This window comes from Simochromis diagramma, unplaced genomic scaffold (assembly GCF_900408965.1).
Source record: "Simochromis diagramma unplaced genomic scaffold, fSimDia1.1 OVJJ01000304.1, whole genome shotgun sequence".
Taxonomy (NCBI): Eukaryota; Metazoa; Chordata; class Actinopteri; order Cichliformes; family Cichlidae; genus Simochromis; species Simochromis diagramma.
In genome coordinates, this window is record NW_024387030.1 from 4,385,376 (window position 1) to 4,399,831 (window position 14,456).

At 41.0% G+C, this 14,456-nt stretch overlaps 1 protein-coding gene across 2 annotated transcripts; it reads left to right on the forward strand.

The window, feature by feature from the left end:
* The first annotated feature begins 63 nt into the window (after positions 1 to 63).
* capn3a (calpain 3a, (p94)) lies at positions 64 to 14,455 on the forward strand. Of its 2 annotated transcripts, none has more exons than XM_040041509.1 (21): positions 64 to 844; positions 1,444 to 1,513; positions 2,236 to 2,354; positions 4,920 to 5,053; positions 5,419 to 5,587; positions 5,957 to 6,040; positions 6,218 to 6,312; positions 6,428 to 6,505; positions 6,589 to 6,749; positions 7,142 to 7,311; positions 7,480 to 7,491; positions 7,667 to 7,875; positions 9,489 to 9,525; positions 9,791 to 9,895; positions 10,028 to 10,091; positions 10,454 to 10,518; positions 10,839 to 10,907; positions 11,020 to 11,095; positions 11,661 to 11,777; positions 13,185 to 13,243; positions 13,349 to 14,455. In XM_040041509.1, exons 1-21 carry the CDS (start codon positions 593 to 595, stop codon positions 13,373 to 13,375), a joined length of 2,172 nt encoding a protein of 723 aa, XP_039897443.1. In that variant the 5' UTR covers positions 64 to 592; the 3' UTR covers positions 13,376 to 14,455. The 2 variants fall into 2 exon arrangements, with proteins under 2 accessions (XP_039897443.1, XP_039897442.1); XM_040041508.1 differs by having other exon boundaries at positions 9,791 to 9,868; positions 10,034 to 10,091.
* Position 14,456: the final 1 nt, after the last annotated feature.

Sequence of the window (14,456 nt, forward strand, 5' to 3'; positions counted from 1 at the left end):
TTTATTGTTGCTGGATCTCCACCAAATTACTATGATAATTTGTTGCATGTGGTGCTCTGTTTATTATTTATTCTGTTTAACGAAACGGATGGCTGTCCATAGCGTTAGCCTGCTCCAGTTATGCTGAGACTGCTCAATGCTGATCTCCATTGAGAATAGGTTTAAATGGATTGAATGCCTTCTGCTGAGGCAGGGCATCTACGGACCACTCTTTACATGCCCTCTGTCGCGGCCCGCTGGCCTTTGTGTCACCCAACAATGATGGCATCGGAGCGCCACTGCTGGGGAAAAATCATTGTTCACTTTGGCCAATGGGGACGCATCAAATGGACGTTTACGTGATATGCGAGTTTCTGTGCATATGTGTGTGTGTGAATGGTAATGCAAAGGTGAATGCATGTGAAGTGAACATCTCTTTCACACCAAGCGTTTGCATCTACTCTGTGACGAAGAAAGGGGGGGACGTCACACCAAGAGTGAGCCAATCACATATTAGCTGTTTGGATTTATGCCAGGCCTTTTGGCTTGTAAGACTTTAGTACAAGTGGCAAAAGCCAGTTTTTTTTTTTCCAAAAAAAAAGCCTGAGACAAGATGCCTTATACGCCATCTGGCTTTTTTTGCGACCGGTTGATCCGGGAACGAGAGAGGAGAGACGGGGAAGGATCTCTGAACAAGCCCTTGCGCTTCAACGGCCAGGACTATAACACCCTCAGACAGGAGTTCCTTCAGAGGAAGACCCTGTTTGAGGATGAGACTTTTCCGGCCACTGTGGAGTCTTTGGGCTTCAAGGAGCTCGGACACAAGTCCAACAAGGTCAAGAACATCGTCTGGAAGAGACCCAAGGTAGGAGGGGGGACTCTGTTGGCACATGGAGAGGCACTTTGAAGTTAAATAAAGAGGGGATGGACACATGGGAGGTGGGATGTTATTTTTGGTACACAGCAAATGAAAGCTTCAAAGAGAAACTGTATTTTTCCGGCCTGAAAAAGGAATTATTTTATGGTGAGAAGTGTTTGCTGCTGTGGAAATTTACCTAGAGATGCAGATGGGATGAAATACTCCACACCAGTTCAGCTTCTTCAAAGCTGAGCTCAGTTTTCTTTATATAGCATCAAATCACAACAACAGTCGCCTCAAGGCTCTTTATACTGTAAGTTAAAGACTCAACAATAATAGAGAGACCCCAACAATCACAAGCACTTGGCGACAGTGGGAAGGAAAAACTCCCTTTTTGCAGGAAAAATGGAATGAATTGACTGCATTCCCAAACAAACTAGGAGGGATTAAGTCTGTTTCATGTTTTTTACTCTAATTTCTCTAATAAGATTGGTACATGTGAAGAATACTACACCCTTATGACTCAGAGACATACATAACTGCTATAAGGCTAGTTCTTGTTCCATGTTTAACTGAAGTAAATTATTTGTGTTTATTTTCTGCAGGAAATCTGTGAAAATCCTCAGTTCATCGTTGGAGGAGCCAGTAGGACAGATATCTGCCAGGGAGATCTAGGTAAATTATGCTTCCTCTGGAATTTTAGGCCCACAATTAGATCACAACATCAGGCAATACCAGGTGATTTCTATTATGTGAAAATAGCATTTTAATAACATTCAAAAGGGGAAAAGGGGAGGGACTTGATTTCAATTTCTTTTTAGCAAACTTCACTCGACAGCTTCTGACTTTTGACAGGATTGGGGCAAGAGCAGATCCAACACAGTCTGCAGTGACAGTCTTTATTAACAGGGTGGCAAAATATCCCAGCGATCCCCTCAGCACGGCCTCTCAGCCTGCAGTGGCCTCCCCATATTGTGCTTACGCTTTTGGAAGGGAATCCAGGAAGCAGCATTTCTCATTGTTGTTTTGTTCAGACAGCAAATAAAGGGGTCCAAATGGGACAAAAGTCCTGGTAGACACTGTTAACCATTGAAAAACTTACATTGTTCGCAGCCCTTTGCAGCTAACACCCTGCTACACACCTGGTAAAAAAAAAAACAACAACACGAGATCAGCACTCGGCAGCGATCTTTCACTCCTGGAATACAAGAAATGTTCAGGAGAGAATTTCCTGTCTGTGTTTCATCTGATTTCCAAAATTTCACTTCATATTCTTTATGTAGGCTGAGGGGTTTTTTCTCACAATTTTCACTGCACTGGAGAAGATTTTAAAATCAAATTTAGGAGTGGAATAACTGCTTCCAAAGACATAATTACAAGTAATTTTTTGTGTCCAGGTGACTGCTGGTTGCTGGCTGCTATTGCCTGTCTCACCCTGAATGAGAAGCTTCTGTACCGTGTGGTGCCCCCGGACCAAAGCTTTTCAGAAGGTTATGGTGGAATCTTCCACTTCCAGGTCAGAGTCACCCGCCTGCAACCTTGAAATTATTCACACAATATACTTGGTTGAAATTTTTATTAATAATAACAACAATAACTATATTTGTGTAGCTCTTTTTAAAACACCCAAAGTGCTTTACAGTTTGTATAAAACCTAACATTAAAGAAAAGTGTGCAGGCCCCTAGCATGACTGATGCACAACATTCATTCATTCCTGCATCCATTCATGCATTAGATGTGAACCACAGCCAAAAATAATGAGCAAAATATCTGAGAGCCGATCAAGAGAATTAATAATATACTAATAAAGAACAATATTTATCCAAACTAAACTGAAATACTTGATTCTATTCTCTACAGTACATAATGTTATTAAGAGAAATCCTTGCATCCGTGTGAAAATCACTGCAAAATCAGCACCAGTGATCACAGTTTATCTTCTGTGGATGCAGTTATGAAGTCAAACAAAGTCCACCAAGGTGATGCAAGACTAATGTGTTGACATCAACTTAAAAAATTTGCATATATTTTTTAAAAACTTCAGATTTCCCATTCTTTTTTATTCATGTTCTCCACAGTGCCCCAGTTTATTTTGGCTTTTGTCAATACATCTTTGTAAAATCAAGATTAATGAAGCAAATAATGAGGCATTGTTATTCATTTAGGCATTTTCAAGCTTTCATTCTAGTGTCTCACATATAGTGGCTTGCAAAAGTATTCGGCCCCCTTGAACTTTCCCACATTTTGTCACATTACAGCCACAAACATGAATCAATTTTATTGGAATTCCACGTGAAAGACCAATACAAAGTGGTGTACACGTGAGAAGTGGAACGAAAATCATACATGATTCCAAACATTTTATACAAATAAATAACTGCAAAGTGGGGTGTGCGTAATTATTCAGCCCCCTGAGTCAATACTTTGTAGAACCACCTTTTGCTGCAATTACAGCTGCCAGTCTTTTAGGGTTTGTCTCTACCAGCTTTGCACATCTAGAGACTGAAATCATTGCCCATTCTTCTTTGCAAAACAGCTCCAGCTCAGATTAGATGGACAGCGTTTGTGAACAGCAGTTTTCAGATCTTGACACAGACTCTCGATTGGATTTAGATCTGGACTTTGACTGGGCCATTCTAACACATGGATATGTTTTGTTTTAAACCATTCCATTGTTGCCCTGGCTTTATGTTTAGGGTCGTTGTCCTGCTGGAAGGTGAACCTCCGCCCCAGTCTCAAGTCTTTTGTAGACTCCAAGAGGTTTTCTTCCAAGATTGCCCTGTATTTGGCTCCATCCATCTTCCCATCAACTCTGACCAGCTTCCCTGTCCCTGCTGAAGAGAAGCACCCCCAGAGCATGATGCTGCCGCCACCATATCTGACAGTGGGGATGGTGTGTTCAGAGTGATGTGCAGTGTTAGTTTTCCGCCACACATAGCGTTTTGCATTTTGGCCAAAAAGTTCCATTTTGGTCTCATCTGACCAGAGCACCTTCTTCCACATGTTTGCTGTGTCCCCCACATGGCTTGTGGCAAACTGCAAACGGGACTTCTTATGGTTTTCTGTTAACAATGGCTTTCTTCTTGCCACTCTTCCATAAAGGCCAACTTTGTGCAGTGCACGACTAATAGTTGTCCTATGGACAGATTCCCCCACCTGAGCTGTAGATCTCTGCAGCTCGTCCAGAGTCACCATGGGCCTCTTGGCTGCATTTCTGATCAGCGCTCTCCTTGTTCGGCCTGTGAGTTTAGGTGGACGGCCTTGTCTTGGTAGGTTTACAGTTGTGCCATACTCCTTCCATTTCTGAATGATCGCTTAAACAGTGCTCCGTGGGATGTTCAAGGCTTGGGAAATCTTTTTGTAGCCAAAGCCTGCTTTAAATGTCTCAATAACTTTATCCCTGACCTGTCTGGTGTGTTCTTTGGACTTCATGGTGTTGTTGCTCTTAATATTCTCTTAGACAACCTCTGAGGTCGTCACAGAGCAGCTGTATTTGTACTGACTTTAGATAACACACAGGTGCACTCTGTTTAGTCATTAGCACTCATCAGGCAATGTCTATGGGCAACTGACTGCACTCAGCCCAAAGGGGACTGAATAATTACGCACACCCCACTTTGCAGTTATTTATTTGTAAAAAATGTTTGGAATCATGTATGATTTTCGTTCCACTTCTCACGTGTACACCACTTTGTATTGGTCTGTCACGTGGAATTCCAATAAAATTGATTCATGTTTGTGGCTGTAATGTGACAAAATGTGGGAAAGTTCAAGGGGGCCGAATACTTTTGCAAGCCACTGTATGAGAGTTTGATCTTAGTCATACATGATTGGAGATTTTGAAATTTTAAGACTTCACTGTTGCTGACTATACGATGTTATCAATGTTATACAATGTTACATGTTTTCCATTAATTTGTGACATATTTTAGATTTAAAGATGAGTTGATTAAAAAAGAAAATAATCGCACAACTTAAAAAGTTCCTGGCAACACTTTAAATATATCATTGTCCTGCCATTTATTTTAACACGTGATTCTGTGGATTGTTTCTCCTTCGTGATGTCCTTCTGCTCATCAGTTCTGGCGTTACGGTGACTGGGTGGATGTCATCATCGATGACCGCATCCCAACTTTCAACAACCAGCTGGTCTTCACTAAGTCCGCTGAGAGGAATGAGTTCTGGAGCGCCCTGCTGGAGAAGGCTTATGCCAAGTGAGTGTCTTTATGCTCGAGTAGGGGAAAGCAGAGCAAAATGGTGCATTTTGGTAGTTTTATTCAACTGTTTAATCAGAATTATCACAATCCCAGAGAAAATTAAATGGTCACAGTTGCTCCAAGACCGTAAGAACAGTAACTAACTGAACTAAATTGAATTTTTACTAATATTAAGTATTACAAAGTTACAAAATATAACAAATAGCTCTAAACATTATGATTCATGCAGTCATGGTTGTGGGAATTGCTCACGTTATTAGACATCCTTATACAAAATTAACTTCCTAAAGTCAATTTAAAGGCTTTATCGTTGCGCTGATAAGTTAATGCCTAAATGGACAAAAACTCTCTCTATGATCCAGGCTTCATGGTTCTTATGAGGCTCTGAAGGGTGGAAACACCACCGAGGCCATGGAGGACTTCACTGGTGGAGTCACTGAGTTCTACGAGATGAAGGAGGCTCCCAAAGAACTCTACAAGATCATGAAGAAAGCTCTGGAGAGAGGGTCGCTCATGGGCTGCTCCATCGATGTGAGACACTGTTGTCTCTCCACACCTCTTCTCTAGTATTAGTGTTGATGTTTTATTCTTGATAAATTTACACGAAAGCAGTCGAACCACCTCGCTGTGCTCAGATTTTAAAGACATGCATCACAGTCTCACTCGGGTCTTTTACATTTTGACATCTTCTCCGCTGTTAACTTCACCTAAAGATGAAGTTGATTAAAGCCTACAGTATGTTAACTTCAGCCACCAGGTGTCATCATAATCAAAGCAAGCTTTTCAGCTGCTATTAGGCTCCTCATTCAGAATTGTCATTATGCACAGTCGTGTTGGTGTTCGCATATTTATTCCATTTTATCCCCATCAAACTTCCATAACCTGTTTTTTAATCTGCAGTCCCTGGTTCCTGCCCGCTTTGAGACACGTACGGTGACGGGACTTGTGAAGGGACATGCCTACTCTGTGACAGCAGTGGAAGAGGTAAAGTAGTGTGTTTTGTCCAGTGAGATTACACCAGCCGCTCAGCAAAAAATTGAAATGGAGTGTACGGCTGTACACTTTGAAGCCATGAATGCTGCATTAATACGAACAAAACAGGAAGGTGATGGATTAATGTGAGTTCATATTAAACCTGAGAGGCTCTCTGAAATACCACAGTGCCGACCGTCTCAGCACAAGGAGTCTAAAGTTCGTCTGGTGCGTCTCAGGAACCCGTGGGGTCAGGTTGAATGGAATGGTCCCTGGAGTGACAAGTAAGGAATTTTTAACTTTTACAATTTTTAACCCTACTTTAACAAAAAAAACTCAGTATTTTAGTTAAATCCCTCTTTAGACTGTTTCACTATATCTAATATATTTCCTCAACAGCTCCAAGGAGTGGGCCACACTTTCTAAGGCTGAAAAGGAGAAGCTTCAACATCAAAGTGCAGAAGATGGAGAATTCTGGTAAGTGACATCTACACTTTTTACTATTTTGCTACATTTGTCTGAATCCATAATCTTTCCTGGTCTCTTGAATTCCTGTACAGGATGTCATTTGAGGACTTTAAGAAGAACTACACCAAGATTGAGATCTGTAATCTCACCCCTGATGCGTTGGAGGATGATAAGATCCACAAGTGGACGGTTTCTGTGAATGAGGGGCGTTGGGTGAGAGGCTGCTCCGCTGGAGGATGCAGGAACTATCCTGGTAATCTACTGTAGAGATGTTTGTTAATCCTTTCTCACCAGAGAAGAACAGAGTGGTCTTTCACTCATACACCAAACATGTGAAAAAGCTTTACATTGGCTGAAGAATAATGCACCTTCCACCCATTAATTTTCTACTACTTATCAGCAGTCTAAGCAGAGAACCCCAGAATTCATCACCCACCCATCATTCCCAGATCATTCCCGAGACATATAATCTCTCAAGGGAATCCTGGGGCTTCCCCAGTGCATAATTTGGATCCGCAATTTCCAGTTTAGGCATTTTTCATTCCCAAAATATAATGCATAAAGAACCTGACTGTCCTCTTTTTAAATGGTGAATATGATATGATAGATAAGAGAGTGAGAGAACAGTAACCAACTCTCTTGCAGACACTTTCTGGACCAATCCTCAGTACCGCCTTCGCCTGCTGGAGGAGGATGATGACCCTGAGGACAACGAGGTGGCCTGCACCTTTGTGGTGGCGCTGATGCAGAAGAACAGACGGAAAGAGCGCAAGATGGGAGCCAACCTCTTCACCATTGGATTCGCCATTTACGAGGTGTCCACTTCAGTTTTTAATCATTGTCCCAAGACTTTTCCATTTTCCAGCCTCTGTTGCTAATTTACTTTCACAGCTGTCCTTTTTTTACAGACAAAAATACGTCGATTTGATTCTGCCGCAGTTAAAATTAATGTTGTTACTGATGTTGCTATTTTCTCTCGACAGGTGCCAAAGGAGGTAAGGAAGGCGTGAAAGGGATTCTCAGCAGTTTGCGGGTTAATTCCACCCCACGCTTTATATTTTCATAGCCATTCTTCCAGTGTCTTTTTTCATCACCAACTTTAACTCTGAGGAAATTCTTCAGTACTATTTTGCATTTTCTGCTCTTTACATTGTGACTACCCCAAACCAGATGCATGGAAACAAGCAGCACATGCAGAAGGATTTTTTCCTATTCAACTCCTCCAAGGCGCGCTGTAAATCCTACATCAACTTGCGTGAGGTGACCCAGCGTTTCCGCCTGAGCCCTGGCGAGTACGTCATAGTACCCTCCACATATGAGCCACATCAGGAGGGAGAGTTCATCCTGCGAGTCTTCTCTGAAAAGAAGAACACCTCAGAGTGAGTGGGAGAGGGTGATTAGGGTGGCCTAGGATGCCATGAGGTGGGAATGGTTATATAAGTAGTTTTCCTTCTAGTATGGTGCAGAATTGTAGTTGGATATGTTCTGATCTTATATTTCTTAGTAGGGCTGGGTATTGGAATACAGCGCATTGGCTGTTTGCTAAGATAGTTATTTATGAACTTATTCCTATTACCGGTGTTAAAGATAAAGTCAAAGCACTCTTAAATAATGAGGGTAGGGTTTGATCTTCATGGCAAAATGAAAAGCTTCAGTTTTCATTTTGCAGGGTTAACGTAATGAGGTATATTTTTTTCCAGACGTATCTTTTCCTCAAAATATCCAAATGTTTTCAGTACCTAAATCTAACCTGCGAGTAAATGTGAAAAAAAAAGGAGGACGTTTATCGTTCTGCATTAAATAATGCCAAAAAACACCTTGTGTCTGACAGAACAGCAGTAATTCAGATTCTAAGATTAGAATCTGTTATATAATAAAGGTTAGGGTAAACAAAGAGGTATACAGAAATTATTAAATATATTATATTGCAGTGCCTGTATTTAGATCAGTGCATTTTAGCTCTGAGTCCTGTACTATAAAGATAGTCTCAGTTCAGTTTTATTTATATAGTGTCAAATCTTCCTTCCACCGAGCCCAGAAGTCATTACATTTATCTGCAATCGTTTGACATTTACACATTTGCAAAGTCTTACAAACCCTAAAACAAACTAATAGATAAAATGACAACAATACCCAGCCCAACTGTATGTGCAGTTTAATTAGACTTGGAGTTTATGAGGGATTTCTCTACCCTGTGTGTGCGGGTCTCTGTGTCTGTTAATGAGGGTGGGATTTTCTGCTTGGTGGGTGGGACACAAACCACCAAGAACAAACTATTTTAACGGCGATTTGATTTGTAGAATCAGAAGAAATCGGCCCGAGTTCGAAGCTGTTATGGAATCTTTTTTAGGACAAGCATCTTCAGATTTGGGGATGATCTGGTAAACTTTCTAAATATTTAGTACTGCATACTCAAGCCTCAACAAACATCTGCACCTCCCAACCATCCCACTGCTGCCCAGAGGACCAGACAGCATGCAGAGCCGGCCTGAACTCTGATGGACCCGGACTTGGGTGTGACTCAGGGTGTGAGACGGATGGGCTTTGAATTACCTAACATGGCTTTAGATCACAGTATACTATGACACCATTAACTATGCATGTCACAAATTACCTAAACTAATTAAAAATGGAAAGTTCTGGTGACAATCAAGTTTGCCCAAAATAAGAACAATCGGGAAGAACAAAACTTGACTGGAGGAAGCAGCAGGTGATACAAAACTAACAGCTCCATTTGCTCCATTAAGCGTTTTATGCAATCATTTTCATATTTTAGTGCAATGTAACTTTGGGGACTATAAGCCTATAAACTCCTTTATAATAAATCTGTCAGATGACTTACAGATTCAGCACATCAACATAATTCATGCAAAATTTGATGAGAATAAATTTGATGACTGCAGTAAGAAAAGGAAAAAAAAAGCAGGGGCTTATAGTCCAGATGAGATGATGGTGTCACCGTGGTGACTGCTGTTTGTTCGTCTTCACTCAGGGAGATAGAGAACAGGATCGAGGCTGACCATCCAGTGGTAAGTGTCCTCTTAGTTTTCCAGAGTGTGTAGAGCTACTGCAGCACAGGGATTGCCTCAATATTTCTTCCAAGTATATCTAAGTGTCTGGTTACTTTGGCAAGTTACAGAAATAAGCAGCAAAAAGCTTCAGCTGCTTTAGTTTATCTTATTTTGTTCTGCAATTGTGGATATAACCAGTTTGTAATGTAAAGAACAAATAACTTGGAAAGGATCATCTTCAGAGTTTTTCATTCTTATGCTTTGTGGCTCAATGACGCCTCAGCCAGCACCAGCTTCAGCGGGGGAAGAGAGCGAGGAGGACCAGCAGTTCCGGACTATTTTTCAGGAGATAGGCGGCGAGGTCAGTACAGAAAGACGAGGAGAATGGCTTTAAATTTAAAACCCCCAAAACAGAACATTTTGTGTTTTTCATTAGCAGAAAACATTAGGCGATTGCTGTACTTTGGAGATTAATCTCCTGTCTCTTCTTTATTGGTGTCCCCCTCTGTTCTTCTTGTTTTCACAGGATATGGAAATAACAGCCAACGAACTGAGAAATGTTCTCAACAGAGTGATCACCAAGCGTAAGTCCAGTCTGATAGGCTGAACTTTCCGTCATTATAAAACTTACAGGACACATGCACACATCAGTCCACAGCAGGCAATTCCCTGCTTGATCCATCAGCCACCAATTTTCTCAACCTTTTATCTAATTCAGGGCTGTTTATACACATGCAGGTAACTAAGGGAATTGAACACAGCTGTCATAGTTTGCTGTGTGGCAGGCAGGATGTAGGACCCAAATGCAGGACTCACACACAAGAATTTAACTGAAAGCTGCAGCTTTATTGCTGTGAAACTTCAGCAAAAACTTCAGGAAAGGCCAATAGCAGCATGCTGTCCTTAACTGTCGTCCTCTAAGTGTTTTCACTCTTTACGTTCCCAGACAAGGACCTGAAGACGGAGGGTTTCAGCCTGGAGAGCTGCAGGAGCATGATTGCTCTGATGGACGTATCCTTTGTATCGAGTGCATCGGGCTGGCTGTGTTGTCTGTAGGAGGCACAACCTGCCGAGACCCAGGCAGGGTCTGTGATGGATGCTCATGGGGCTTAGGCCTCATTTCAGTCACAAAACAGTGACAGTTGCTTTTAACCTCTAACTTTGTGTGGTTTTAAGCAGTCTGTGTGTTTACTTTGGCAAGTTTATGATTTTTTTTCCCCCCATTTCATTTGGCTCAATTTACCTAACTGAGAAAAACCTTGTTGCACCACTCAAATGCGACAACACGCCTGACACGGTACACCATTTTAGTCTTAACTATGTCTCCTCAGATGGATGGGACCGGTAGACTCAACCTTCAGGAGTTCAGACACCTGTGGAATAAGATCAAACAGTGGCAGGTGAGAAAAGAGTTTTCAGTTTATTATTATATCAGAAATTCTAGAATCGTTCTCCATTAAGCTTCTGGTCAGCTTATTGTCATACATACCGATCATACCCGATTTCTTTCAGGGAATTTTTAAACACTATAACACCGACCAGTCCGGTATCAACAGTTACGAGATGAGGAATGCTGTCAATGATGCAGGTAATAGCATAAAACACAAATACAGTACTGTGCAAAAGTCTTGGACCACATCTCGTTTCTGACTTGTAATTTTTAAAGCGGTCTTGAGCAGAATAGTTCTTCCGACTTTCTGAGATTTTCTTTGGACATCTGCAGCTTTTTTATTTATTTTTAGTCCAGTCCTTATACCGTACCATTTTCAGAGGAATGATTTGTTTGTTTGTTTAGCCACTTAACATTGACCTATGAATCATTCAAGCATAAAAATGCACCCAAGTCAAGGGATGAATCAGAAAACTTAGTTGGCAAATGATCTCAGTAGAAGGGGAGCTGTCAAGAAGCTATTTTAAGGAAAGGACACAGGGAGAAAAAGTCATACCAGATACTGACTTTCAAGCTCCTTAGAATTGTACAAACAGCTTTTTCCTTGTATCATCTATTTCTGTGTAGCTGCACCTATTTCCCATTTTCCACTCCAAATATAAAGAAATGAGGTATATTATATGACATATGTGAAATTACAGCTTCAACTCATCCTCTAAATGTTGTTGTCGCTGTACAGTCATGTGTCTCATGTCCCGCTCAGGCTTCCGTCTCAACAACCAGCTCTACGACATCATCACCATGCGCTACGCAAACGAGAGCATGAACATCGACTTCGACAGCTTCATCAGCTGTCTGGTCCGGCTCGAAGCCATGTTCAGTAAGTCAGTGAGATGGAGTTCATGTTTTTTTCTGACATTTGAGAGACTGAATAACCTCTACACCAAACAACAACAAAAAAAAGCACATTTCCCTTCTTGTGCCTAAGTGTATGCATTTGAAAGTTTCCAAGGATGCCAAATAATTCAGGTTGAATTTTGGGAAAATGTTGATTCATAGGCTGAACCATACAAAAACTTAAAAGTTAAATAATGAGATGTAATTGAAAGATAGTGGGTCTGCTTACGGTACCTCACCTTAAAGGAAAGTTAACAGTCATGGCCAAAAGTTTGCTGCTTCAGTTTTTATTCAAACTATTGTTTTTTTACATGTTTCTAAGTTAGAGTGAAAGAACAATCATAAGCATTTTATAATGGCAAATAAATCAAATTTATGCAAAGAGTTCATCTTTACATCTGCAGTTCTCTGGATATCAGCTTATGGACCAAAACCTCATTGATGGCGATCCATTCCTGCTTTATTGGTGCTCCCAAGCTGATCACAACTAGTGGGATTGTGGTCTTTAACCTGCTTTTTAAGGGTGGATTTTTAGGGCTTTTTTGGGATAGTTCTTAAAAAGCCCACAAATTGTGATCACGTTGGAGTGCAGAATGGCAGGAATGGATCACCATCAATCATTATGTCCCAGAAGATGATATCCAGTAACCCACAGAAAACTGCAGAAGTAATGAAGAAGTACCTCAACACTGTAAATACTGACTCCATCCATCCATTTTCTTCCACTTACTCAAATCAGGGTTTGGGGCTGGAGGCTATCCTAGCTGTCATCGGGCATGTGGTGGAGTAAACTGAATAGGTTGCCAGTCTGTTTCAGGGTAATACACATAGAGACAGACAGCCATTCATGCTCACATTCACACCTACGAGCAATTTAGAATCACCATTTAACCCAACTCCATGCATGTTTTGGGGCTGTAGGAGGAAGCTCCACACAGAAAGGCCTCAGGCTGGATTTGAAACCAGAACCTTTTTGCCCTAAATAAAAGCTTTTTGCATAAATTTGCTTCATTTGCCATTAAAACTCTTACTAAATACGTAAGAATGTAAAAAAAAATCATCTAAAAACTGAAGTGAGGTACTGACATGAGTGTACTCTATGTTCTCTAGAATGCATAGGAGGCTATAGGAAGAGTCCCTGCAGTATAGTCAGTTTAATCAGATTAGACTGTGGTGTTTCTATGTACTTTATCATTTGTATCCAAACTTTTCTTCTGACATGACTGACAGGCCCACTGGATTAGTAAAAATGGCATTTGTTCCTCCAAACATTGTTTTTGTCATTTCTTTGTGTTTAAAACCAAGTGTAGTTTCATTTCTTTTGGCCCTTATATGAGATGAACCACACTCGTGTTGAACTGCAGCTGCATTGTGATGTTTCTCTTCTCAGGGGCGTTCCAGGCCTTTGATAAGGATGGAGATGGTACCATCAGACTCAGTGTCCTGGAGGTACGAATCTTGGATTATAAAACACAGATGTAGATATATTTATTTAAAAGGTCAGCACTGGTAGCTCTGTAATCCAATGAACCTCTTCCTTGTGTCCATCTTTAGTGGCTCCAGCTGACCATGTACGCCTAGAAAGCCCAACCATCTCCCAGGTGAGCTCCACTCCATGCGAGGACCAGACCTGCCAGCCTTTACCTCAAAACTCAGTGTGCCTGACTACCGTTAGCCTTCATGCACCTCACCTCCAGCTCTGCTCCTTCTACTCCAAAATGTCCTTTCATTTGATCTTTCCATTTTTCTCAGCAGGTCTCAGGCCTTTTGCATTTCCTTCTCTGCCTTTGTCCTCCCACCTCTTTCTCTCATCAAAATATCAGTCTCAGTCATAAGCTCTGTTCTGATTTTTTTTTTTTAAATACATACTTACCATTAACATTTGTACCATCTCAGGCAGCAAACACATACGACCTCTTTTATTCTGTCATAATACCTCACAGAGCCTCACCCAGCAAACCCACCTCTGTACCATTCATATCCCCTGCTAACATCTCCTCCTTCAGCCTCCCTGTGTTTTCTTCTCCTTTTATCAAACTGAGCAGCAAGGCCTTTCTTCCTGTATTCATTCCAGTGAACTGGGCTCTCTGGTGGACAGTGAATAAAAACTGTAAATTAACGCTCGAACCTGTTATTAACTAAGAATCTGTACAAGTAGGGCCTAACAAGGATTGAAAATATCACTGTTTCCTCATTAAGTTTTTGTTTTATTTGCTGATTTTTTTTTTGTAAGCAATGAATCCACCTGACCGATCGGCCTGGACTCAATCACATATAATCCCACCCATCAGTAAAAAACATATATATTGTTTTCTGGTGGACAAACTCTGTGTTTATCTCAGCTGAAAAACTGTCCAGTTCTCCAGTGCTATTTGTGGATGGATGAACAACAAGAAGAAAACTGAGAAGCAATGGGTTTTTTCTTTCTTCCAAATTGGATTTTAAAGACTAAGGCTAATGGGTTGAACTGCAGCTTTGTTTTTTTTGTGATTTTCCTCTTAAGGCTTTGGTCTAATGAGTGTACTGCATTTTTAACCACTTTAACCAAAAGAATAAATGTGTAGTTACTGATTTGACTGCGTTACCAGTAATTAAGTTGTGAAACTGTGACAAATATGCAAATTTCAGTAAACACTGAGTGAAATAAGAAGAAAACACCATA

Coding starts and splice junctions, on each gene's coding strand:
- capn3a (XM_040041509.1), top strand. CDS start 593: ATGCCTTATACGCCATCTGGCTTTTTTTGCGACCGGTTGATCCGGGAA. Junction 6,041..6,217: donor CTGTGACAGCAGTGGAAGAG/GTAAAGTAGTGT, acceptor GAAATACCACAG/TGCCGACCGTCTCAGCACAA. Junction 9,896..10,027: donor CAGAAAGACGAGGAGAATGG/CTTTAAATTTAA, acceptor TTCTTCTTGTTT/TCACAGGATATGGAAATAAC.